At 43.3% G+C, this 25,317-nt stretch overlaps 1 protein-coding gene across 8 annotated transcripts in view; it reads right to left on the bottom strand.

Moving 5' to 3' along the window:
- Positions 1-25,317, bottom strand: part of THADA (THADA armadillo repeat containing) — a 329,451-nt gene that overhangs the window by 52,548 nt on the left and 251,586 nt on the right. For 7 of the 8 annotated variants that reach the window (XM_059134619.1, XM_059134620.1, XM_059134618.1 and 4 more), the window contains 4 exons: positions 4,617-4,996; positions 3,892-4,010; positions 3,475-3,547; positions 398-551 (listed from right to left, as the gene is read on the bottom strand). In XM_059134619.1, the coding sequence (XP_058990602.1) occupies positions 398-551; positions 3,475-3,547; positions 3,892-4,010; positions 4,617-4,996 (726 nt within the window). Of the gene's footprint in view, positions 1-397; positions 552-3,474; positions 3,548-3,891; positions 4,011-4,616; positions 4,997-25,317 lie in introns of those variants that run through there. The other variant, XR_009344817.1, reaches the window with a different exon arrangement.

The raw sequence follows: 25,317 nt of genomic DNA, 5'->3' as shown, positions 1-25,317 counted from the left end.
GAGTGGTGGTTGAGGAGCAGGGAGGGCTGGGCAGGGCACAGAGCCATATGAAAGGGGGTTTTGATTTTATCCTGAAGGCAACGGAAACCCACTCAAAGGCTTTAAGCAGTGGTGTGAAATGATCACTTCTGTATTTCAGAAAGACCACACAGGCTTTTGGAAGCTTAAGGAGAATGGCTTTGGGGGTAAGATGGAAAGAAAGGAGGCCAGTTAAGAGGCTGTTGTGAAAAAGGAGGAATTGGGAGGGTTGGGGGAAGACATTTGAGAAATGCAAAGGTACAGAGCACATGGTCAGTTTTCACCTTCCCCCAGTTTTTATCCTGGAGTAATCTATTCATGCTTTTAGCTCCCTGGGCTCAATGGACCTTGGACTGCTCCCTGGGCTCGGTGCACTTACCAAGAACAGGACGGGGGCTGGTAAGCAAGAACGGTGCGGTGCTAGTGAGGGCTTCAGCAGCGGCCAGCCTGGAGTCTGTGGGAAGGTACTCTCCACAGGAGGTGGCAACCAGCTGAACCCATCGCTTCAGTGTGGGGGTCACCAAGTCCTTGGTCTGAAAGCACAAAGCGTATGGCAGGTCCGCGATGCAGTTAGGGGCTGACATGGAATTAGGTCCGAGCCACCTACACCACACTGGATGTGCAAATTAGTTCTTAGCACAGGGGAAGAAAAGTTTTTTAGTTGCTTTTCCAACCCAGCTAGGGAGAAATAAACAAGCCCAGGGAAGAAAGTGCGACCAGTCTTTCAGTAATACTGAGTCACTAGAACTAGCAAGAAAGTTCCTGGAGTCTTTGTGATGCACATCAGAATATCAGAAGGTTGGTGTGTTGGACAGCTTCAGTAAAGACAAGCCTTTTGTGCAAACGGTACGGCAGCAAATAATACTGTTGTCTCCCAGAGCCAGATGCCCCTTCTATTTCTAGTAACAGAACCTCAAATTTTGGGCTGGGCATATAGACTACATTTCCCAGGCCCCTTTGCACTTGGGAGTAATACTGGTTAAGTTCTGACTAACGGTGTATTATTTTTGGGTCATGCCTTAGAAAACAAGTGTGACCTTTACTTCCCGAGTCGCTCTTTCCTGCTAGCTGAATAAGGACAAGATGGTGGAAGTCAGAGCAACCATTTGGGACCATAAGATTGAAGCCAGTTTGAAAACAGCAGAATAAGGTACAAAGGTCTAGGGACCCAATACTGTCATGTCATCATTATCTGCTTTGACTGCTGTGATCTAGTTTAAGCCACTGTATTGATAGTTTCACTAAAACATTTAAAGCAGCACTCTAACATTATCGTTCAAAGAAAGTTCTATTTTTTTATAGTAACAGTTTTTTTTTTTTTGAGATACAATTCACACACCACACAATTCACCCATGTAAAGTACATAGTCGAGTTTTTAGTATGTTCACAGGTTTGTACAACCATCACCACAGTCAATTTTAGAACATTTTCATCACCAAGAAGAGAACTCCTGTCCCCTTTAGTTACCAGCGCCCCACCCCCAGCCCTAAACCACTTACCTACTTTCTGCCTCTACGGATTTGCCTATTCTCGACATTCCACAGAAACTGAACTACGCAGTATGTGGTCTTTAATGACTGGCTTGTTTCATTCAGCAGGTTTGTAAGGTTCGTGCATGCTACAGACTTAGCAGCATCAGTATTCTTTGTGACTAATATTTTCTTGAATGGACATACATTTTGTTTACCTATTCCTCAGTTGAAGGACATCTGGACTGTTTTCTGTCTTTCAAACCCTGGCTTTCTATGTATTCTAGAAAGGGGATTATTGTTCCAAATGTACTTTCCTTCCCCTATCGAAGAAGCCTCTTTAATTGTTCAAAATAACCACTGATAGGCCTCTGTGGAACTGAACTGAGGAGCAGCTGGGACCCTGAGGAAGAGGCCAACTCCCAGGTCTTCCTGGTCTTTTATGCACTTCTCTATGGTTTTGTTACTTTTCCTCTCCCTAGAAAATTCCTAATTTTTATCAAATACTGCTTCATTCAAGTACCAAGCAGTGCCTTTAAGATGAACATGACTAGTGGTTAAGACACACCTGTAGATGAGAAAGACATCTTTCAGCGGATGGGATAGGCTTCCCTAAGACTGCTTTATTGGAATTGTTTCTTTCCAATAAAGAAACTGGGCTGCAGTTTTTTTCAGCAAATCCTCTCCCTTCCTATAAATCTCTCCCCTTCAAGCCCCTGGCGCACACCACTGGCTTTTTTTCTGGCTCTTGTTTCTCCTAGTGACCAGCCAGCTTCGGGCGCCCCTGCCTGCCTCTGAATGATCCACGGCAACTGTGCATCTGCTGAGCTCTCACCCTCTGTCCCCTCTGCCCAGCCGCCACTCTCTGAATACGACGACCTCCTCTGTGAAGTCTTCTCCTTAGCAGCTCCACACTCCCTTCCTCCTCTGGATTTCTCTGGTCTCCTCCACAGTGGGGCATTTAACGTCACTGTCTAATGCTCCTCCTTGCTTGTGACACTGTCCCTCCATCTCTGTTCCTCTCCCGGTCTCCCACACCTCTGATAGTGCTGCTTCACCATAAGGAATTGGAACCCGGGATGTCACGCTGTCACCATCACAGCGATGGCACGTATAACCAAGAGCGTCCGGTAACTTTACTGTAGTACCGATTGCCTTCTACTTCTTTTTTTTTTTTTTTTTTTTTTTTTTTTAAATCTTTTTTTTTTTTTTTTTTTTTTTTAAGATTTTATTTATTTATTCGACAGAGAGAAATCACAAGTAGATAGAGAGGCAGGCAGAGAGAGAGAGGGAAGCAGGCTCTCCGCTGAGCAGAGAGCCCGATGCGGGACTCGATCCCAGGACTCTGAGATCATGACCTGAGCTGAAGGCAGCGGCCTTCTACTTCTAATAATTCTCTGCTGGGGGCAGCTTTCTCATATGCCCCAAGTGCACTTGTATTTTTCCTAAGGCATCTTCCCAGAAGCTGTCTCGGTTACTTTGGTTCCACCTCTCCCCCAAAGGACACATGAGATGAAGGGGTACATCCGGGTCTCCATACAAAGCCAGCTGGGCCATGTTCCAGGGGGAACACTGAAGCCTTAGGGATGTATTTCATACTTCGTTGCCCAAGATGCAACCCTAGTGACTTGCTCACTCACTTTTTTTTGAAAAAGAGTCTAGCTAGAAAAATAGGAAAAAACAAAGGGTTTGGGTGTGTGTGTGTGTGTTTGTGTGTGTGTGTATTATAGGAGAAGAGGTTGTGTTTCCCTCATGGACTCAAATCAAGCGTGCCCAGAACAAGAGAAAAGAAATGCTGATGGTGGTGCTCAGAAAATTCTACAGAAGTTATACCCAAAGTGAAACATCCACAGGAATAACACTTTTGCAGAGGGGACACATCCAGCCCTACTGATTCTGCTTGCTGAGACAGTTCACTTTCACTGACACCTTCCTGGTAAACAAGAACACAAAGACCCCAGATCTTGGCCCACAGGCCACCCTTACCTCCTCACATGTCTGCAGCTGGTGGGTGATCACTCTGGAGGCAAGTCTCAGAGCTACACTTTGAATTTCAGACCTAGGAAAAGTAAGCCAAAAACACACAGAAAATAAAACCAAGTGTACTTTGCATACGGATGGGTTCTTGTTGATAGTCTGTAATCCATGCCATTGTGAATGGTGGAAATGCTCATGTCAAGGCCATACAGATGCTTCCAGAAGTAATTACCTCTTGGTTATTAATGTGAAAACTCTGACCTCATTCTATAGCTTGAGCTAAGAACATGCTCCTAGGCTGAGATTTAGAAGGAAACACAGGACCTAAGCCCTTAGGTAAGGACTATGCCTCAGTCCACTATTTAACTGACTGCTGGGAAGGACCACATGTCGGCGAAGGCTGCAGAGGGAGCAAAGGGGGCAAACCTTTCATTGGAAGCAATATCCATTGTCCAGATCAGGAACTCCTTTGGGGTGAGGTGGATACAGTGCTCGGTCTGGGGAAGCCACTCACTGGGGTCTACGCAATGGAGAATTTTCAGTATCTGTGCGTGTCAGATCCATGGGAAAAAAAAAAATACTCAGGAAAAAGTCTCCAGAAGCCAAATAATCATCACTTGTACCAAGAAAGGGGTGTAGCTTTCAGAAAGCTTCATTGACTTCTTATTTCTCCCTTAATATTTTTGGGAACCAAGACAGGGTGGAGCAGTGACAAACCCAAGGGAACTTATTGACCTGGGATCAAAGTTTGGGTGCCCTGATTCCTCGGCCAGTGCCTTTTCCTTTTGATGATGCTTTCCAGGTGGCCACCTGTCCCCACACACCCATGTTGACAAAGACTACCCTCTGCCACGTTCTACAGCCAATTTTCAGTGCTGCGTTTCTTGAAGTGCTGAGTGGCTTACTCTCAGTCTTTATCTTGGCTTACTGCCATCATTGTTACCATTGTCATGACCGTTTTTAGTGCCCTTCCGTGCACAAAGCCATGAAAAGCACTGTATGAAGAGAGTCCTTGCCCACTGGATGTGGCATCTCCTTACTACTGCTCCTGGGGAAGCCCAACCCAATCCCGCCTACGTGATCTTGCTACTGTCAGCTTGCCAAAGAGTGTGGGGAGTGGAAGGGAAGGGTCCGCACACCAGAGACTTTACCTTGCAGAAGCATTCTGGGTGCTTTTCCTTCATAGCCAATGTCAAGAATGTCCCTCCCACATTGCACAGCAAGGGTGGCAGTCCCTTCTCTCCTAATCCAGAGCCTGCTGTCGAGAACCTTTCTAGCAGGGCATCCAATGTCAGCAGGCGCACTTCAGGGAAAGAGGACTCCAGCAGCTGAGAGAAGGAGATGGGAATGGCCTCTGCCTGCTCTCCAGCCTGGGCTGCCACCGCCCACACTGTGGCGATGGCCAATTTGGTGAGGCTCTGCAGGTACTGGGGCAGGCCCGGTGCCGTGAAGGAATAGGGGAATCCCGTTATCAGCTCAGATTGTGAGATGATCCTCCTGACGTCCTCCCAGAAGCCAAGACGCTCCACAGCTGAAAAAGCAAACAAGTAAGGGAAAGAGGTGATCACTTCAAAGTCCCACAAAAGGGCAGTGAAGAATGCAAGGCGCTGGGTATGCGGATGGGGACCACCAGATGCCTTTCCTGAGCAGATTTCACGGGAATGATGCGGTAAGTGACCAGTCCACACAGCTTCAGAAGCTGAAGGCATGAACCAGAAGTCTGAACCTAAATGGGCTAGTCACTTACTACATTTGCCCAGAAGCAATTTCTATTCAGTAATTCATAATGTTTCCCCTGGAGGGACAAAAGGCTTTGCTATCAGGAAAAGTGCTCCTGGCACCCGTCCCCAGCACTTCATAGGTATGAACTCAGGGACCTCCTGAATCACTTAGCCTCAGAGTTGAGCAGGATAAAAGGACATCTAGTCCAAACTTCCTTTAGGGGCTCAGATCCCTCTACAGCACCCTTCCTTGAAGGTTCCTGTTCTGCCCTTACAGTGACTTGGAGCTCACAAGACAGATTGCCTATTCCATTGTTAGGCTATCTAAGTGTCACCACCCTCTTTTGAGACAATCTACTCATTGGCCTAATTCTGCATTTGGAGGTTCTCAGTGAGCCTAGGCATGATAGCCCCCATCTTCTCCAGATGAAACACCCCTACTTCCTCCAACAATTCCCCATATGGTGGGGTTTGTCTTCTCTCGATATTCTAGCTGCCCTCCTTTGGATATCCTTCCCCCCTCTTAGGGTCCGGTGCCATAGAGTGGAACATGACTCTCCCGCGTGGTATGACCACAGGATGATGACTTTCCCTGTTCTGACACTGGGTGACTGGAGTTGCATCACACTGTTGACTCATGGAGCTTAAAGTCAACTGAAACCACAGTCTTTCTTTTTTTACATGGTCTACTGAGCGTGGTGAGTCATCTTCCTCCCACCTTGTACTCAGTCCTTAGATCGGGACTTGTTTTCTTTGTTTGCTTGTTTTAAACCCAAGTAAAACCGCTGTTAAATTTTATCTCCCTGTTAAGTTTTATGGTTTCCCTTTTAGATTGCCAAGATCTTTTCATATTCTCACTTGGGATCAAAACAACACATTTCCTGCTTACTATGTCCTGGGAGCTAAACAAAATGAGAACGCTGTCCTTAAGGAGTTTCTAGTCTAGTCTGAGAGTGAGAAATGAGCAGGTAATTCCAATACAGTGTGGTAAACAATAATCTGAGTCTTTAAGGGGAAAGGAGGGGACAATGTGTTGGAGCCACCAAAGGCAGAGCAAAGGTCCAAAGGCATGAACCAGAATGGACTATGTGGGGAGTGACAGGCAATCTGACAGGACTATAGCATGGAGTTCAAGGTGGGGAACAGCAGGAGATGAAGCTAGAGAAGCATTGTGGCCAGGGCATTCAGAACCTCCTAGGTCATGCGTAGGGGCCTAGACGTTCTTCTGGAGGCAAGGGAATGCTACTGGGGGGGTTACTTCAAGCAACAAGGTCAGGCAGTAGTCTAGGAGAGAAATGATGAGGGAAGGAAGGGATAGGGAGAAGAAGATGGATTTGAGAAGCCAGTGAGGGAGTAAAATGGGCAGTACTGGGTAACTAACCAGGGAAGGAGTCTTGAGCACCTCCCAGAACCCATACAACCATACAACCAACATATTCATCATCCAACAGAAGTTGTGTAAACCTCAATGTGACAAGCATGTCGTAAATGCCTGTAATCAAGTACTTACTGAAACTGTGCACTGGGCCAGTGTGGAGGGCAGAAGGCGTCGCTGAATGTTAGAAGCAGCAGAAGCAGTTAGAAGAAGCCCCATCCCCTGCCTATTCCAAACTCTCACCAATTCATTACCAGTTACAAATCCTCCTAACTTGACCGTCTGTGCATGGAATTTCATCTACAAAAACATCATAATAGACCTCATCAGAGGCCTTGCTGAAATTTACATATCTCATAACTCGGTGAACACTACTGCCTTCTAGAAAACTATCATAAACATAACAGAAATGTAAAAGATAATGGTAATAAAAAAAACTTACTTGAAATTGCAAAATCTCATAGGCTTGCAATAGTCCAGGAATCAAAAACATAGAATATTCATGTTACACATCAAATTGTTACAAAAGAAGTTTGCCCTAAGAGGCAAGGTGGGGGCTCATGCTCCAGTACGACTGGGCACCCTGGAGGACCCCATCCACCATCTGCCGACTGTGGCTGCAGACGCACTTCTGCTCTTAACTCAGAGTTTGCGGAAGTCTAAGTTCAAGTAGGAGGGCAGCTATTTTTACAAAGAAGCAAGGAAGCCCCAGATAGTTGGGGTCCTCAACCTCTGCGTCACCTGTCCCAGTACAATTTAGTAATGACACCATGACACCATGTGGTCTCCACGTACCACTTCCTACTCTTCCTATCCATTGCTGCCTCAAGATAACACTGCCTTAAGTAGGAATTTCATTTGTTTGGCAAGGAGTCAGAAACATGGCTCAGAGATCTGTTCTTCAGAATGTTATGACAAACAGGAAGAACTGTCTAGGCCATTCTGGATGATTTTCAGAGGAACCTGTTATCTAAAAATATTCCAGGCAGAGGGCATTATTTGCTGAACTCAAGAGCCAGGCACCCAGACCCATCTTCTTCCTCTAGGGCCTTGAGGAAGGATGACATCATCAAGAACCCAGGGACTGAAGGTATTGGCCCAAAGAAAGATGGGGGACAGGCTTGGGAAGGGCTCCTTTGGGACTTCTTAGCCTACATTGCCAGTGGAGCTCAGCACAATGTCATAAGCATTTACTGAGCATACGTTAGGTACTTTGGGAGAAGGAGATTCAGAGTTGAGAAAAAAAAATTACTTGCTATCAAAAAGCTTTAAAACAAACCTTTTTGGGAGGATAAAGACAGCTACAAAAGTGCAAAATGCTTAGGGCCCTAAAATTGTTAGTGAGAAAAGCTAGGTTTATGTGCTGTGCACTACAGAATGTTGTATACCCATTATTCAGTGCTAGGAACGATTACTTCTAGAATTTTTTAAGATTTTATTTATTTATTTAAGATTTTATTTATCTATTTGACAGACAGAGATCACAAGTAGGCAGAAAGGCAAGGCAGAGAGAGAAGAGGAAGCAGGCTCCCCATGGAGCAGAGAGCCCAATGCGGGGCTCGATCCCAGGACCCGGGATCATGACCCAAGCTGAAGGCAGAGGCCTTAACCCACTGAGCCACCCAGGTGCCCCGATTACTTCTAGAATTGACACTTGAGTACTATTCTAAGCACCTCAACAAGTGTTAACCTCATTTGAAGAAGTAGGTACTAGTAGTATTTCCATTTTACAGACAAGAGAACAGAGAGGTTAAGTTATCTGCCCAAGGGTGCAGGGGATGGGAGGTAAAGAGAATACATGAGCCATAAGAAGGACCGAAATGAATGTGATAGGCACTTATTTTTTCTATGGGAAAAGACAAAATAAAAGCTTTCAGGAGGGAAAAAATTTAAGATGGGTCCTGCAGACTGCCCAGTGGTGCCTGACCGGGGGAGGAATCAGCAAATGCTCCAGGGAAATTTAAGAGACAAAGAGTAGGGCGCTTGGTGGCCCAGTTGGTTCAGTGTCTGCCTTTGGCTCAGGTCATGATCCCGAAGTCCTGGGATCAAACCCTCTTCTCCCTCTCTCCCTCTGCTCCCCCCCCAGCTTGTGCTCTCACTCTCTAATAAATAAATTACATCTTAAGAAAAAAAGAGAGAGTCAAAAATTGACCAGCGGAAAAGTTTGCGGATTAGTGTGAATTAGCAGAGGAGCTGTGAGGTCAGAGCTGTCAGAGCTACAAGCTAAGAAATAATCAAATGACACGCATTTAGACACTTTCTCCTAACTGCTGCTTAGACCCAAAGAGATGACCTAAAGCAGAGGCTCTGAAACTGGAGTGAGCCTCAGGCTCACCTGGAGGCCTTGCTAACCCACAGACCACTGCCCAGGCCTCACCCTCCACGTGTCTGATTCAGCAGGCCTGGGGAGGAGAGGCTGAGTTTGCATTTCTACTAAGCTCCCAGGTGCTGCTGCCGCTGCTGGGCCAAGGATGTTTGGTAATCAGAGCTTCTTAAAACCACACACACCTGAATCCCATGCTTGCATACTCGGAGTCAGTTGGCTTGAGGTGGGCACAGACACCTGTAGTCTTAAGAAGCCAACAGCTAATTCTGCTCTGTACCTCAGCTGAGAACCAGGCTCCTAAGACATGACCTTCAAAGGCGCTTGTAGGGTTTCTGGAGCTAGGGGTTTGCAATCCCAAGTAGAGCACAGCTGATTCCAGCCCCGTGGTTCATTATCGTGAAGAACTAGAAAACTCCCCTACATCCCTTTTCTCTTACAAATAAAAAGGTCAGAGGAGGAAAAAACCAAGAAGAATTGAAAAGAATGAATAAGCCCTAGAATAAAGGCACCTGGCAGGCAGTCAGGCCTCAAGGCTAACTCCCTAGGCGCAGGCTCTGTTCTCGGTTTAGGATGTGGCAGTGAAACTGACCAGGCTCCGTTCCCATGGACGCAGGGACCACAGAGCACCTTTCCTCCTGAGCCTATAGCAAGGGGCTCTCGAGCCGGAACAGGAGGCTGCAGTCAGAGGTAACCAACACTTTCACACGAGCAGCTGCAGTGACTAGAGCTTCAGAAAAGCAACTATGGCAAGGGACACTGGACAGCAAGTTTGGGGTGAGCCTGGTTTTAAAGGACCGGGTGATTCTAGTGTGATTCTCCTGGGCTTGACAGCCATTGCTTTACCAGCAGCCGGTAGACAGAGTTCACCAAATGGTTTTCACTATCCGGACTTCTTCCTGGCCAAGCACTGTTTTGGGTCTTGCCCTACCAAATGCATTTCCAAGTCCAGATCAACATGGGGTGTTTATTTCCATTTCCCTCAGTAACTTGTCTATGGCATGCAAAAAAACTGAAATCAGGTCTTCTATGGGGCTCCCTAGTCTGAGGTTTAGAACCTCTTTTCTCTGGAAGATAACATTTCTGTTTGCAATTTCAGTTTCCATTGCTTTGGGTTTCTTCTTTCCCATCTTTCTTGGAAAGCCAAGTGTTCCAATGAAAGAATCAAGTCCCTCCTTTAATGGCCTCATCTTATTTTTCAGGAATTAGATGATTTTTTCAAACTTATTGATTGGAATTTCTTCTCATCCGTGTGGTCATTTTAGTTACCCAAGTAAGTATGAATGATTTAAAACATTAATTTGATTTCATTTTTTAAATTAACTTTTTGTTTCTTTAGAGTGTGTTTCCAGCCTTCAAAGGAATGGCTTAATGGCTGAGTTCACTTGGAAGGACAATACCTCCTACTATGTTAAGTCCTCATTCAATGGAGAAATAGTTTGGAATCCAAGGACCACAAAAATGTCAAAAGCACTGAGACAGAATGTGACACGTTGCCAACTTTTTATCTTGTCAAGGAAGTATGTTAAAAACCCACCATCTATTATCATTTTCATGAAAGAAAGGCTATCTTTACACCAAAAAAGGTAGTAAATCCATAGTGTTATCCTAAAAGCGTAATTCTTTAAAGACATCTGGCTTTAAGAAGTCTGCCATAGTACCATTGGGTAATAGTTTGACTGTGAAAGCGTCACCAGGGACTGGCATAAGGGAACTGCAGTTTTGGGGAAGCTGGTAACAGTTTCCTGAGTGTGCTCTGGTTGGACAACACGACTACCCCGAACAGAGGTCTTCTACAGAAGAACCGCAGGGACTCCTCTGGGTCCCTCGGGGCAGTGAGCAGAGTGTCTGTGTGAAGGACTACACTGGCCCATTCACACGGTTCCCTCCCATAATCTTGAATGTACTATTTTAGCAGTTCTTGGTTTTCTGGCGAGCTGCAGATTGCAGTGTTAATGTCTGCAACCTGAACGGTGATTGCTAAACTAACTGATTTTTCAAAGCCGCCACTCCCTAACCAACCAATGTACAGTGTGAACATCAACCCAGCTGCTGAAAAAGGATTTAAAAGCCGCACATGTTTGGAGCAGGGGCAGCGTCCTATGTCACAAATCCTGTTTTATTACTTAGGGAAGTCCGTCTTCTCCCCAGAGGAGGAGCACAGCCCCAAAGGGCAGGCCTGTGGGTCATTCATCGTTGATTTTCTGAGCTTGTCATATAGATGGGTTAAAATTTCTTCTTTTTAAAAAAAGCAAGCAAACAAACATAATCTTAAAAGATGCATGTTAATCTATCTAGCCTTAATAAGGACATTCTGGGGTGGGGGGAAAAGTAGGATGAGATCATTGCCACACAATTATGGATACAGTGGAGTTTCGTTGTTAAGAGCGTTTAATTTAGGGGCGCCTGGGTGGCTCAGTGGGTTAAGCCTCTGCCTTTGGCTCAGGTCATGGTCTCAGGGTCCTGGGATCGAGCCTCGCATCGGGCTGTCTGCTCAGCAGGGAGTCTACTTCCCCATTTCTCCGCCTGCTTCTCTGTCTACTTGTGATTCCTATCTGTCCAATAAAAAAAAAAATTTAAAAAAATTATAAAAAAAAGAGCGTTTAATTTAGGTGAATTTAACTTGAGGTACTCAGCATGAGAGAGATAGGAAAATAACAATTAAAAGAGAGGGCAGTTTCACCCGGCACCGTCATCACCGAGCATATTTATAGAAGGGCAGTTGTGCTGCTATCTCAGACCAGAGGGGCTCAGACTTGAGTGTGCTCTCTTGCAGAGGTCCAAATTCAGTGGGTCTGGGGCAGGGCCCCCCAGATCACATTTCTAACAGACTCCCAGGTGATGCTGAGGCCGCTAACAGGAATCGCATTTTAAGACCCTCCTGAGCCCACCTGAGTGCCTCTGTGCTCCTGGCAGTGTAAACGCTTTGCTGTGTGGCATGTGTGTGACTCTAGGGGTTAGTGGTGTTCGTCTCTATACATCACAGCCCCTAATCATAAAGTCAACCCCTTCATCTAGTGTTCATCCAAAAGCTCCTGGCCTTCGCTATTAAGTCATGAATCCAGAGAGCCTGATTTTGTGCTGAACTGGACAAGAGGGAGTAAGTGTGCAGGCCCAAAGACAGCATTTTCTTGGCTCCACAGAGGTGGCTACAGGGGAAGCCAAAGTCCCAGGCATCACCATGAAGTTGTTCAACTTCTAAGTAGCAGTGGGTACCCACAAAGAGGGGGAAGGATCCTTCCCAGGACTGAAAAGTCCAGCCAAACAGAAAAGGATAGTTCCCCTGCTATGGACTAAGTCACTTGCTAGGATGCTGTGTAAATGGCCATGATATTGATCATGCTCACTTGCCACTGAGAGTCAGCCTAAGCTTCTCCATCCTGCCTGACCTTGCACATGCTCCCTCTGCCTCAACTGAATGAATGAATGAATGAATGAACAAATGGTTGCATTTCTCTTTCACATATTCAAAAGGCTCTGAATTGTCTGACACCAGTAGGTCAAGAAAACTTTGCAGATGTAATTGTTCTGAAGTTTCCTGGATCCCCTCCCTTTCTCCCAGAATCTCAACCCTCCTTAAAAGAGTACGGGATGAGAAAATATAAAGCAGATCTCACTTTTAATGCAGAGCTAAGTAGCCAGTTTTTTCTGTTTCAAAGAAGTGTAGCTCCAGTCAGAGAGATCTGTAATCAGATCCAACAAAAGTTCTTAGCTCAAACAGTTGATAAACTGGTTCTAAAAATAATCACGGATGATAATTTGTTCGCTCTGTGAATATTAATGTCCTGTTATGCAATTTGTCAGTAGAAAAAAATATACTTGGGGAGAAAAGGAAACCATAGGAACTTCAACAACAACAACAACAAATCAACTGATTTAATAAATGTTGGCTTCTCCTTATCGAAGGGAAATTCCATTCTTCTATTTAATCCTCTGTCCCTCCCAATACACTGTAATCCTGACCCCAGGTGCCCCTCCAACAACAAACATGTAGGATGACCTGGTGGAAGGATCTGGAAACTAACTGCCTTGAGAAGCATGCTGAACTGGTGTTGGCTGCTTATTTCTTGCCTCCTTCTGTTTCCAGGGCTCTGCACCCCTTCGTGCCCTGTGGCCCCGATACACTTCCCTTGGAAAATATTCCTTCTTTCCCTTGCCCCCAGCGTATTCTCAAAGGCGTGTATTTTTCAAGCACAGAATTCCTTATCTGCTGCTGATGAAGGAGGATGAGCTTCTGAGAAGACCCTCTGAAAACCATCTTGTCACCCCAAGAAATAACATAGTCCCTGGGCTTGGGAGCCTGCTCTGGGTGGGAGCCCTGAAAGGATTTGGGCCGGCTAAAAATGAGCTCACCAGGCACCGGGTGGGGCCAGCTTTTACTTCTGGACTCCACCCACCGTCCCATCCTGGTCTCTGTCCAACACAGGGGGGACGTCAGGAAATACTTGAGGATAAACACATGAAAACACGAAGACACAAACATAAAGTTACTTCTGAGCAAATAGTGCTTCTGGTTTTCTGTCAGTGACAGGCTATTCAGGATGAGATTGGGAAATCAGGAATTTCCGTAGCACCACACCGTAGATACCCCTGTTTAGATTTGCCTTTCCCCCCAGAAGCCCTAAGGGGGGCTACCCTTAGGCGATGAGATTCAGCTGTGAAACCAACGTGAGAGGTCAGAGCTGGCTGGGAGCACTCCTTTAAATACCTGGGGCTTACCCCTGTGATAAGAGAGAAGCGAGGAGCACCCGTCTCAGTCCCCTGGGGCACTACAGGTTACAGTTGCGGCAGAGACTGACTGAAAGGCTGCGGAGCTTTCCGGCACTACTGGACTCACACTAACACCTGTAGGAATGATGCTGCGAGGTGCAGTATGTAGTTGGCCAACCCAACAGAACCTGGGGAATGCTATTTCAGGTGGAATGCAGCCCTGGCATGGAGGGAGGAGTTAAGTACCTTGTGCCAGAGGAGCCCTGGAGGTCAGCCCGGAAGTGAGGGTACCTGTCCGTGGGACCAGCAGGAGCTCTGTCTCTTGCTCTGGATGAGAGGACCACTCACTTCCTTGTTTTTGCTATCAATTTTAACCCCTGCTAGCTGCTTTCCTTCCAAAGTTGGATTTTTCCTATCTTGGAAACGTGACTTTCCAAGTTTTAATTAAAAAAAAAAATTTTTTTTTATTTGTTTTTTGAGACAGAGAAAGAGAACACAAGCGGGGAGGGAGGGGGGTAGACGCAATCCCAGGACCCCGAGATCATAGCCTGCCAAAGGCAAGAGCTTAACCGACTGAGCCACCCAGGCACCCCTGGAAGTGATTTTCTATTGACTGAGCCAGTCAGGTGCTCCCCAAGTCCAACATTTTAAAGGAATAAAAGAAATCCAATGCTCAACAACATAAAATTATTATTGTCTGGCACCTAATAAAAAAAATTATCAGCATCCAAAAAGGAGGGAAATTAGGACTCATAAGTAGGAGAAAAATTAATAAAAAGACCCCAAAATAACAAGAATAATGGAAGCAGAGACAAGGATATAATAACAGCTGCTATAAACATGCTATGTTTGGTCAAGAATCTAGAGGAAAATGGAACATGATGAAGAGAAATATGAAAGATATTAGAGGGACACAAATCAAATTTACAGAGATGAATAAGATAACACCTGGCTTTAAAAAAATACACTAGATGAAATTAGCAGCAGATTAGACACTGCAAAAGATTAGTGAATTTAGAGACATAGATTAGAAGCTACCAAAAAATGACACACAGGGGTGCCTGGGTGGCTCAGTGGGTTAAGCCTCTGCCTTCGGCTCAGGTCATGATCCCAGGGTCCTGGGATCGATCCAGCCCTGCATCAGACTCTCTGCTCAGCAGGGAGCCTTCTTTCTCCTCTCTCTCTGCCTGCCCCTCTGCCTATGTGCGATCTTTGTCTGTCAAATAAATAAATCTTAAAAAATAAAATAAAATGCCGCCTGCTACCTTGTCTGAGGAAAGCAGCTGCATTCTAAAAAAAAAAAAAGACACACAGATAGAAAAAAAAAAACCCAGAATGTCAGTGATGTGTGGGACAACTTCTAGTCACCTAATATACATAGAGCGAAATCCCAGAAAGAGAAGAAAAAGGGAAAGGGCTGGAAAAAATATTTGAAGAAATACTAGGGCTGGAATAATTGGTTGTTTGTATGGAAGAAATGAAAAAGAGAACTTCAACCTTGTGAGATACATGAAAATTAGCCTAATGTCAAAGATATAAATGTAAAACCTTAATTATAAAATTGTAGAAGAAGACATCTTTGTGATCTTGGGATAGGGAAGAATTTCTTTATTAAAGCACAAGAAGCATAAAATAAAGAAAAAATTGATAAATTGGACTTCATCAAAATTAAAAATGTTTGTTCTTCAGAAGACATTGTTAAGAAAATGAAAAGATAAACAAAAGGTAGAAAATATCTGCAAAGTATTTCTTTGCATAAAGGACTATACCCAGGGGTGCCAGGTGGCTCAGTGGGTTAAAGCCTCTGCCTTCTACTCGGGTCATGATCCCAAGGTCCTGGGATGCAGGGAGCCTGCTTCCTCCCCACCCTGCCTGCCTCTCTGCCTACTTGTGATCTCTGTCTGTCAAATAAATAATAAAATAAAATCTTAAAAAAAACCCCACCTCACATTAAAAAAATAATAATAATAAAGGACTATACACAGAATAAAGCACTTTCAATAATAAGACTCAACAATAAGATAAACAACTCACTTTCTCTTTTTAAAAAAGATTTTATTTATTTATTTGAGAAAGAGAGACAGAGAGAGCACATGAGTGGTGGGGAGGGACAGAGGGAGAGGGAGAAGCAGGCTTCCTGCTGGCCAGGGAGACCAATGCAGGGCTCAATCCCAGGACCCTGGGATCATGACCGGAGCCGAAGGCAGATGTTTAACTGACTGAACACCCCAGGTGCCTCCCAACACCTCAATTTTAAAAGGAAATGTGCAAGAGATCTGAATAAACACTTTACCCAAAATATATACGTACAGCAAATATGGTAATTGAAAAGATGCTCAATATAACTAGTCACTCGGGAAATGCAAATTAAAATCACAATGAGGGGCACTTGGGTGGCTCAGTGGGTTAAGCCACTGCCTTCGGCTCAGGTCATGATCTCAGGGTCCTGCATCGGGCTCTCTGCTCCACAGGGAGCCTGCTTCCCTCTCTCTCTGCCTGCCTCTCCATCTACTTGTGATCTCTCTCTATCAAATAAATAAATAAAATCTTTAAAAAAAAAATCACGGCACAGCGCCCCGGCGGAGGAAGCGCGGCCGGTGTGTTCGCTCCGGTGAGGCGGACGGGGAGCCTGACGCCGGGGAAGCTGACGGTGATCAGAGACTAAGGGAAGAGCTGATGTTGGACAACTGAGTTTAATCCAAGGGAGAGAGCACGCAAGCTGGGGGAGCAACAGAGGGAGAGAGAGAAGCAGGCTCTCTGGAAAAAAAAAAGGTCAAGAAATTATAGAACCTTCATACAGAACTGGTGAGAATATAAAATATAAAGAGAATATAAATATAAAGAGAATATGAGATCAGGGAGTCAAGATGGCGGAGAAGTAGCAAGCTGAGACTGCTTCAGCTAGCCGGAGATCAGCTAGATAGCTTATCTAAAGATTGCAAACACCTGAAAATCCATCGGCAGATCGAAGAGAAGAAGAACAGCAATTCTGGAAACAGAAAAACAACCACTTTCTGAAAGGTAGGACCGGCGGAGAAGTGAATCCAAAGCGACGGGAAGATAGACCCCGGGGGGAGGGGCCGGCTCCCGGCAAGCGGCGGAGCAACCGCGCACAAAATCAGGACTTTTAAAAGTCTGTTCCGCTGAGGGACATCGCTCCACAGGCTAAACCGGGGCGAAGCCCACGCGGGGTCAGCGTGGCCTCAGGTCCCGCAGGGTCACAGAAGGATCGGGGGTGTCTGAGTGTCGCAGAGCTTGCGGGTATTGGAACGGGAAAGCCGGACAGAGCCGACAGTAAGCTCGCAGCTCCGTGTTACCTTGAACCGGTCGCAGGCTCGGTGAGCTCGGAGCGCGGCCGGAGGTCAGGCAGACGGGAGTAACTGGGCGCTGTTCTCTGAGGGCGCACTGAGGAGTGGGGCCCTGGGCTCTCGGCTCCTCCGGGCCGGAGACCAGGAGGCCGCCATTTGTATTCCCGTCCTCCGGAACTCTACGGAAAGCGCTCAGGGAACAAAAGCTCCTGAAAGCAAACCCGAGCGGATTACTCACCCCGGCCCCGGGTAAGGGCGGTGTAATTCCGCCTGGGGCAAAGACACTTGAGAATCACTATAACAGGCCCCTCCCCCAGAAGATCAACAAGAAATCCAGCCGAGACCAAGTTCACCTACCAAGGAGTGCAGTTTCAATACCAAGGAGAGCAGCAGAATTCCAGAGGAGGAGAAAGCCAAGCACGGAACTCATGGCTTTTTTCCTGTGATTTGTTTTAGTCTTGCAGTTAATTTAATTTTTTCTTTTTCATTTTTTTTTTCTTTTCTTTTTTCTTGCCTTCGGGTAAAATTTTTTTTTTTTAACTGTTACCTTTTTCTTTTTTAACGAATTTTTACTAGTTTATCTAATATATATATATATATATTTTTACATTTTTCTTAGGTGTTTTCTTTTTTAAAAAAAATTCTTTTCTTTTCTTTTCTTTTTTTTTTTTTTTTCTTTTTTCTTTCTTCCTTTTTGAACCTCTTTTTATCCCCTTTCTCCCCACTCACGATTTTGGATCTCTTCTAATTTGGCTAAAGCATATTTTCCTGGGGTTGTTGCCACCCTTTTAGTATTTTACTTGCCCCTTCATTTACTCTTATCTGGACAAAATGACAAGACGTAAAAATTCACCACAAAAAAAAGAACAAGAGGCAGTACCGAAGGCTAGGGACCTAATCAATACAGACATCGGTAATATGTCAGATCTAGAGTTCAGAATGACAATTCTCAAGGTTCTAGCCGGGCTCGAAAAAGGCATGGAAGATATTAGAGAAACCCTCTCGAGAGATATAAAAGCCCTTTCTGGAGAAATAAAAGAACTAAAATCTAACCAAGTTGAAATCAAAAAAGCTATTAATGAGGTGCAATCAAAAATGGAGGCTCTCACTGCTAGGATAAATGAGGCAGAAGAAAGAATTAGTGATATAGAAGACCAAATGACAGAGAATAAAGAAGCTGATCAAAAGAGGGACAAACAGCTACTGGACCACGAGGGGAGAATTCGAGAAATAAGTGACACCATAAGACGAAACAACATTAGAATAATTGGGATTCCAGAAGAAGAAGAAAGTGAGAGGGGAGCAGAAGGTATACTGGAGAGAATTATTGGGGAGAATTTCCCCAATATGGCAAAGGGAACGAGCATCAAAATTCAGGAGGTTCAGAGAATGCCCCTCAAAATCAATAAGAATAGGCCCACACCCCGTCACCTAATAGTAAAATTTACAAGTCTCAATGACAAAGAGAAAATCCTGAAAGCAGCCCGGGAAAAGAAGTGTGTAACATACAATGGTAAAAATATTAGATTGGCAGCTGACTTATCCACAGAGACCTGGCAGGCCAGAAAGAGCTGGCATGATATTTTCAGAGCACTAAACGAGAAAAACATGCAGCCAAGAATACTATATCCAGCTAGGCTATCATTGAAAATAGAAGGAGAGATTAAAAGCTTCCAGGACAAACAACAACTGAAAGAATTTGCAAATACCAAACCAGCTCTACAGGAAATATTGAAAGGGGTCCTCTAAGCAAAGAGAGAGCCTACAAGTGGTAGATCAGAAAGGAACAGAGACCATATACAATAACAGTCACCTTACAGGCAATACAATGGCACTAAATTCATATCTCTCAATACTTACCCTGAATGTGAATGGGCTAAATGCCCCTGTCAAAAGACACAGGGTATCAGAATGGATAAAAAAACAAAACCCATCTATATGTTGCCTCCAAGAAACACATTTTAAGCCCGAAGACACCTCCAGATTTAAAGTGAGGGGGTGGAAAAGAATTTACCATGCTAATGGACATCAGAAGAAAGCAGGAGTGGCAATCCTTATATCAGATCAATTAGATTTTAAGCCAAAGACTGTAATAAGAGATGAGGAAGGACACTATATCATACTCAAAGGGTCTGTCCAACAAGAAGATTTAACAATTTTAAATATCTATGCCCCCAACGTGGGAGCAGCCAACTATATAAACCAATTAATAACAAAATCAAAGAAACACATCAACAACAATACAATAATAGTAGGGGACTTTAACACTCCCCTCACTGAAATGGACAGGTCATCCAAGCAAAAGATCAGCAAGGAAATAAAGGCCTTAAATGACACACTGGACCAGATGGACATCACAGATATATTCAGAATATTTCATCCCAAAGCAACAGAATACACATTCTTCTCTAGTGCACATGGAACATTCTCCAGAATAGATCACATCCTCGGTCCTAAATCAGGACTCAACCGGTATCAAAAGATTGGGATCATTCCCTGCATATTTTCAGACCACAATGCTCTAAAGCTAGAACTCAACCACAAAAGGAAGTTTGGAAAGAACCCAAATACATGGAGACTAAACAGTATCCTTCTAAAGAATTAATGGGTCAACCGGGAAATTAAAGAAGAATTGAAAAAAATCATGGAAACAAATGATAATGAAAATACAACGGTTCAAAATCTGTGGGACACAACAAAGGCAGTCCTGAGAGGAAAATATATAGCGGTACAAGCCTTTCTCAAGAAACAAGAAAGGTCTCAGGTACACAACCTAACCCTACACCTAAAGGAGCTGGAGAAAGAACAAGAAAGAAACCCTAAGCCCAGCAGGAGAAGAGAAATCATAAAGATCAGAGCAGAAATCAATGAAATAGAAACCAAAAAAACAATAGAACAAATCAACGAAACTAGGAGCTGGTTCTTTGAAAGAATTAATAAAATTGATAAACCCCTGGCCCGACTTATCAAAAAGAAAAGAGAAAGGACCCAAATAAATAAAATCATGAATGAAAGAGGAGAGATCACAACTAACACCAAGGAAATACAAACTATTATAAGAACATACTATGAGCAACTCTACGGCAATAAATTTGACAATCTGGAAGAAATGGATGCATTCCTAGAAACATATAAACTACCACAACTGAACCATGAAGAAATAGAAAGCCTGAACAGACCCATAACCAGTAAGGAGATTGAAACAGTCATTAAAAATCTCCAAACAAACAAAAGCCCAGGGCCAGACGGCTTCCCGGGGGAATTCTACCAAACATTTAAAGAAGAACTAATTCCTATTCTCCTGAAACTGTTCCAAAAAATAGAAATGGAAGGAAAACTTCCAAACTCATTTTGAGGCCAGCATCACCTTGATCCCAAAACCAGACAAGGATCCCACCAAAAAAGAGAGCTATAGACCGATATCCTTGATGAACACAGATGCGAAAATACTCAACAAAATACTAGCCAATCGGATTCAACAGTACATTAAAAAGATTATTCACCACGACCAAGTGGGATTTATTCCAGGGCTGCAAGGTTGGTTCAACATCCGCAAATCAGTCAATGTGATACAACACATCAATAAAAATAAGAACAAGAACCATATGATACTCTCAATAGATGCTGAAAAAGCATTTGACAAAGTACAACATCCCTTCCTGATCAAAATTCTTCAAAGTGTAGGGATAGAGGGCACATACCTCAATATCATCAAAGCCATCTATGAAAAACCCACCGCAAATATCATTCTCAATGGAGAAAAACTGAAAGCTTTTCCGCTAAGGTCAGGAACACGGCAGGGATGTCCATTATCACCACTGCTATTCAACATCGTACTAGAGGTCCTAGCCTCAGCAATCAGACAACAAAAGGAAATTAAAGGCATCCAAATCGGCAAAGAAGAAGTCAAATTATCACTCTTCGCAGATGATATGATACTATATGTGGAAAACCCAAAAGACTCCACTCCAAAACTGCTAGAACTTATACAGGAATTCAGTAAAGTGTCAGGATATAAAATCAATGCACAGAAATCAGTTGCATTTCTCTACACCAAGAGCAAGACAGAAGAAAGAGATATTAAGGAGTCAATCCCATTTACAATTGCATCCAAAACCATAAGATACCTAGGAATAAACCTAACCAAAGAGACACAGAATCTATACTCAGAAAACTATAAAGTACTCATGAAAGAAATTGAGGAAGACACAAAGAAATGGAAAAATGTTCCATGCTCCTGGATTGGAAGAATAAATATTGTGAAAATGTCTATGCTACCTAAAGCAATCTACACATTTAATGCAATTCCTATCAAAGTACCATCCATCTTTTTCAAAGAAATGGAACAAATAATTCTAAAATTTATATGGAACCAGAAAAGACCTCGAATAGCCAAAGGGATATTGAAAAAGAAAGCCAACGTTGGTGGCATCACAATTCCGGACTTCAAGCTCTATTACAAAGCTGTCATCATCAAGACAGCATGGTACTGGCACAAAAACAGACACATAGATCAATGGAACAGAATAGAGAGCCCAGAAATAGACCCTCAAATCTATGGTCAACTAATCTTCGACAAAGCAGGAAAGAATGTCCAATGGAAAAAAGACAGCCTTTTCAATAAATGGTGCTGGGAAAATTGGACAGCCACATGCAGAAAAATGAAATTGGACCATTTCCTTACACCACACACAAAAATAGACTCAAAATGGATGAAGGACCTCAATGTACGAAAGGAATCCATCAAAATCCTTGAGGAGAACACGGGCAGCAACCTCTTCGACCTCTGCCGCAGCAACATCTTCCTAGGAACAAAGCAAAAGGCAAGGGAAGCAAGGGAAAAAATGAACTACTGGGATTTCATCAAGATCAAAAGCTTTTGCACAGCAAAGGAAACAGTTAACAAAATCAAAAGACAACTGACAGAATGGGAGAAGATATTTGCAAACGACATATCAGATAAAGGACTAGTGTCCAGAATCTATAAAGAACTTAGCAAACTCAACACCCAAAGAACAAATAATCCAATCAAGAAATGGGCAGAAGACATGAACAGACATTTCTGCAAAGAAGACATCCAGATGGCGAACAGACACATGAAAAAGTGCTCCATATCACTCGGCATCAGGGAAATACAAATCAAAACCACAATGAGATATCACCTCACACCAGTCAGAATGGCTAAAATCAACAAGTCAGGAAGTGACAGATGCTGGCGAGGATGCGGAGAAAGGGGAACCCTCCTACACTGTTGGTGGGAATGCAAGCTGGTGCAGCCACTCTGGAAAACAGCATGGAGGTTCCTCAAAATGTTGAAAATAGAACTGCCCTATGACCCAGCAATTGCACTATTGGGTATTTACCCTAAAGATACAAATGTAGTGATCCAAAGGGGCACATGCACCCGAATGTTTATAGCAGCAATGTCCACAATAGCCAAACTATGGAAAGAACCTAGATGTCCATCAACAGATGAATGGATCAAGAAGATGTGGTATATATACACAATGGAATACTATGCAGCCATCAAAAGAAATGAAATCTTGCCATTTGCAACAACGTGGATGGAACTAGAGCGTATCATGCTTAGCGAAATAAGTCAAGCAGAGAAAGACAACTATCATATGATCTCCCTGATATGAGGAAGTGGTGATGCAACATGGAGGCTTAAGTGGGTAGAAGAATAAATGAAACAAGATGGGATTGGGAGGGAGACAAACCATAAATGACTCTTAATCTCACAAAACAAACTGAGGGTTGCCGGGGGGAGGGGGTTGGGGAGAAGGGGGTGGGATTATGGACATTGGGGAGGGTATGTGATTTGGTGAGTGCTGTGAAGTGTGTAAACCTGGTGATTCACAGACCTGGGGATAAAAATATATGTATATAAAAAATATATGTTTATAAAAAATAAAAAATTTAAAAAAAAAAAAAAAGTAGGAAAAAAAAATAAATAAAAAAAAAATCACAATGAGATTCCGCTACACTCACTTGAATAGCTACTAGAGGGACAGCACCAAGTCTAGGTGAGGATATAGCACAACTAGATCTCTTATTACAGCACTGGTGGGGATGCAAAGTGGTAAGCCCCTTTGGAAAACAGGTTTAGGAATTCCTTGTAATCCTTATCCTATGACCCAGTGATCACTTTTTTAGGCTTTACTTAAGAGGTATAAAAACATGACCACACAAACACTTCAGTAAGAATGCTCAGAGCCATACAGTCACAATCTCTAAAAAGTAGAAAAGCCCAAATGTATTTCAACTGATGAGTTAATAAAAACAAACCATGTATATAATGGAATACTACAGAGCAATAAAAAGTAATGGGTCATATCATGTGAATAAAGGCAACCCCCCCCACATGATCATCATAATAGATACAGAAAAAGAAGACGACAAAATCTAACACCCTTTCACAGTAAAAACACTCAACAAACTAGAAATAAGGAAACTTCTACAACCTGATAAAGAGTATCTATGAAAAACCCACACAGCTGACGATATACTGGATGGTGAAAGATGGAAACTACTCTCCAGAAGATCAAGAAAAAGACAAGAATGTCTGCTCTTGCCATTTTTATTTAACACTGTACAGGAGGTTCTAGCCAGGGTAATTAGGCAATTGGAAAAATAAATAAAAAGCAGCCAGATTGGAAAGGAAGAAGTACAAACTATGTTGCATATGACATGATCTCATATATAGAAAATCCCCAGGAGTCCACAAAAAACCCCTAATAAATGACTTCAGTAAGGTTGCAGGATAGAAGATTAATATACAAATATCAATTGTACTTCTATATAGTAGCAACAAACCACCCAAACCACCAAATTAAGAAAATAATTTCATTTACACCAGCATCAGAAAGAATAAAATAGGAATAAATTGTTTAATGAAAGATGTTCATGCTGTGTACACTGAAAACTAGAAAACAGATCTAAATAAATGGAAGGACATCCTGTGTTCTCATCTGAATTCCTGAAAACATAATATTGTTATAATGACAATGCTCCTTAAATTGACCTACAGATTTAATACAATACCTATCATGATCCTAGCTGGCTTTTCTTTCCTCTTTGCAGTAGTTGACAAACTGTTCTTAAGATTTGTATGACAATATAAGCAACCTAGCCAAAATCATCTTGAAATAGAACAACAGAGTTGGAGGGTTTACGATCTAATTTCAAAAGCTACTAGAAAGCTATGATAATCAAGATAGTATGGTTCTGGCATAAGGACAGTCATAGAGGTCAAATAAATCCATATATTTATGGTCAGTTGATTATTTGACCAGGATACTAAGACTGTTCAACAAGGAAAGCATAATTATTTCCAACAAATAGTGCTGGGACAAATGCATTAGGCACATGCAAAAGGATGAGGTTGGATCTGTACCTCACACCAAATACAAAAATTCACTCAAAATGGATCAGAAATTGGGGTGCCACAGTCAGTTGAGTGTCCGACACTAGATTTTGGCTCAGGTTGTGAGATCAAGCCCTGTGTCAGGCTCTGTGCTCAGCTCGGAGTCTGCTTGAGACTCTCTTCCTCTGCCCCTCCCCACCACACCTTCTCCCTCTCAAATAAATAAATAAATAAATCTTTAAAAACTGGATCAGAGGGGCACCTGGGTGGCTCAGTGGGTTAAGCCGCTGCCTTCAGCTAAGGTCAAGATCTCAGGGTCCTGGGATCGAGCCCCGCATCAGGCTCTCTGCTCAGCAGGGAGCCTGCTTCTCCCTCTCCCTGCCTGCCTCTCTGCCTACTTGTGATCTCTCTCTCTCTCTCTCTCTCTCTCTGTCAAATAAATAAATAAATAATCCTTTAAAAATTAGGGCCTATTTATAGTCTCAGTTTAAAAAAAAAAAACTGGATCAGAAACCTAAATGTTAAGAGATAAAACTACAAAAAACATGTGTACCAATCTTTGTGACCTTGTATTAGGCAATGGTTTCTTAGATTTGATGTCAAAAGCATAAGCAACAAAAGAGAAAGATAAACTGGATGTAAGCAAAACTAAAAACTCCTATACATCAAAAGACATTATCAAGAAGGTGAGAAGACAACCCACAGAATGGGAGAAAATAGTTGTATATTATATATCTGATAAGGTATTAATATCCAGAATATTTAAAGATCTCTTATAACTCACGAATGAAAAAAATATATAACCCAAGTTAAAAATGGGCAAAGGATCTGAACAGACATTTCCCTAAAGATGATATATAAACAAAGGGCCAGTTAGCAGTAGAACAGATGTTTGACATCACTAGCCATAAGGGAAACACAAGTCAAAAAGCACAATGCAATACTGCTTCATGCCCAACAGGATGGCAATAAAAAATAAAGATGGGCAATTAACAAATGCTGTCTAGGATGTGGAGAAATTGGAATCCTCATACATTGCTGGTAGGAAT

Source organism: Mustela lutreola, chromosome 9 (assembly GCF_030435805.1).
Source record: "Mustela lutreola isolate mMusLut2 chromosome 9, mMusLut2.pri, whole genome shotgun sequence".
Taxonomy (NCBI): Eukaryota; Metazoa; Chordata; class Mammalia; order Carnivora; family Mustelidae; genus Mustela; species Mustela lutreola.
This window is presented reverse-complemented; position numbering and strand designations above follow the sequence as displayed.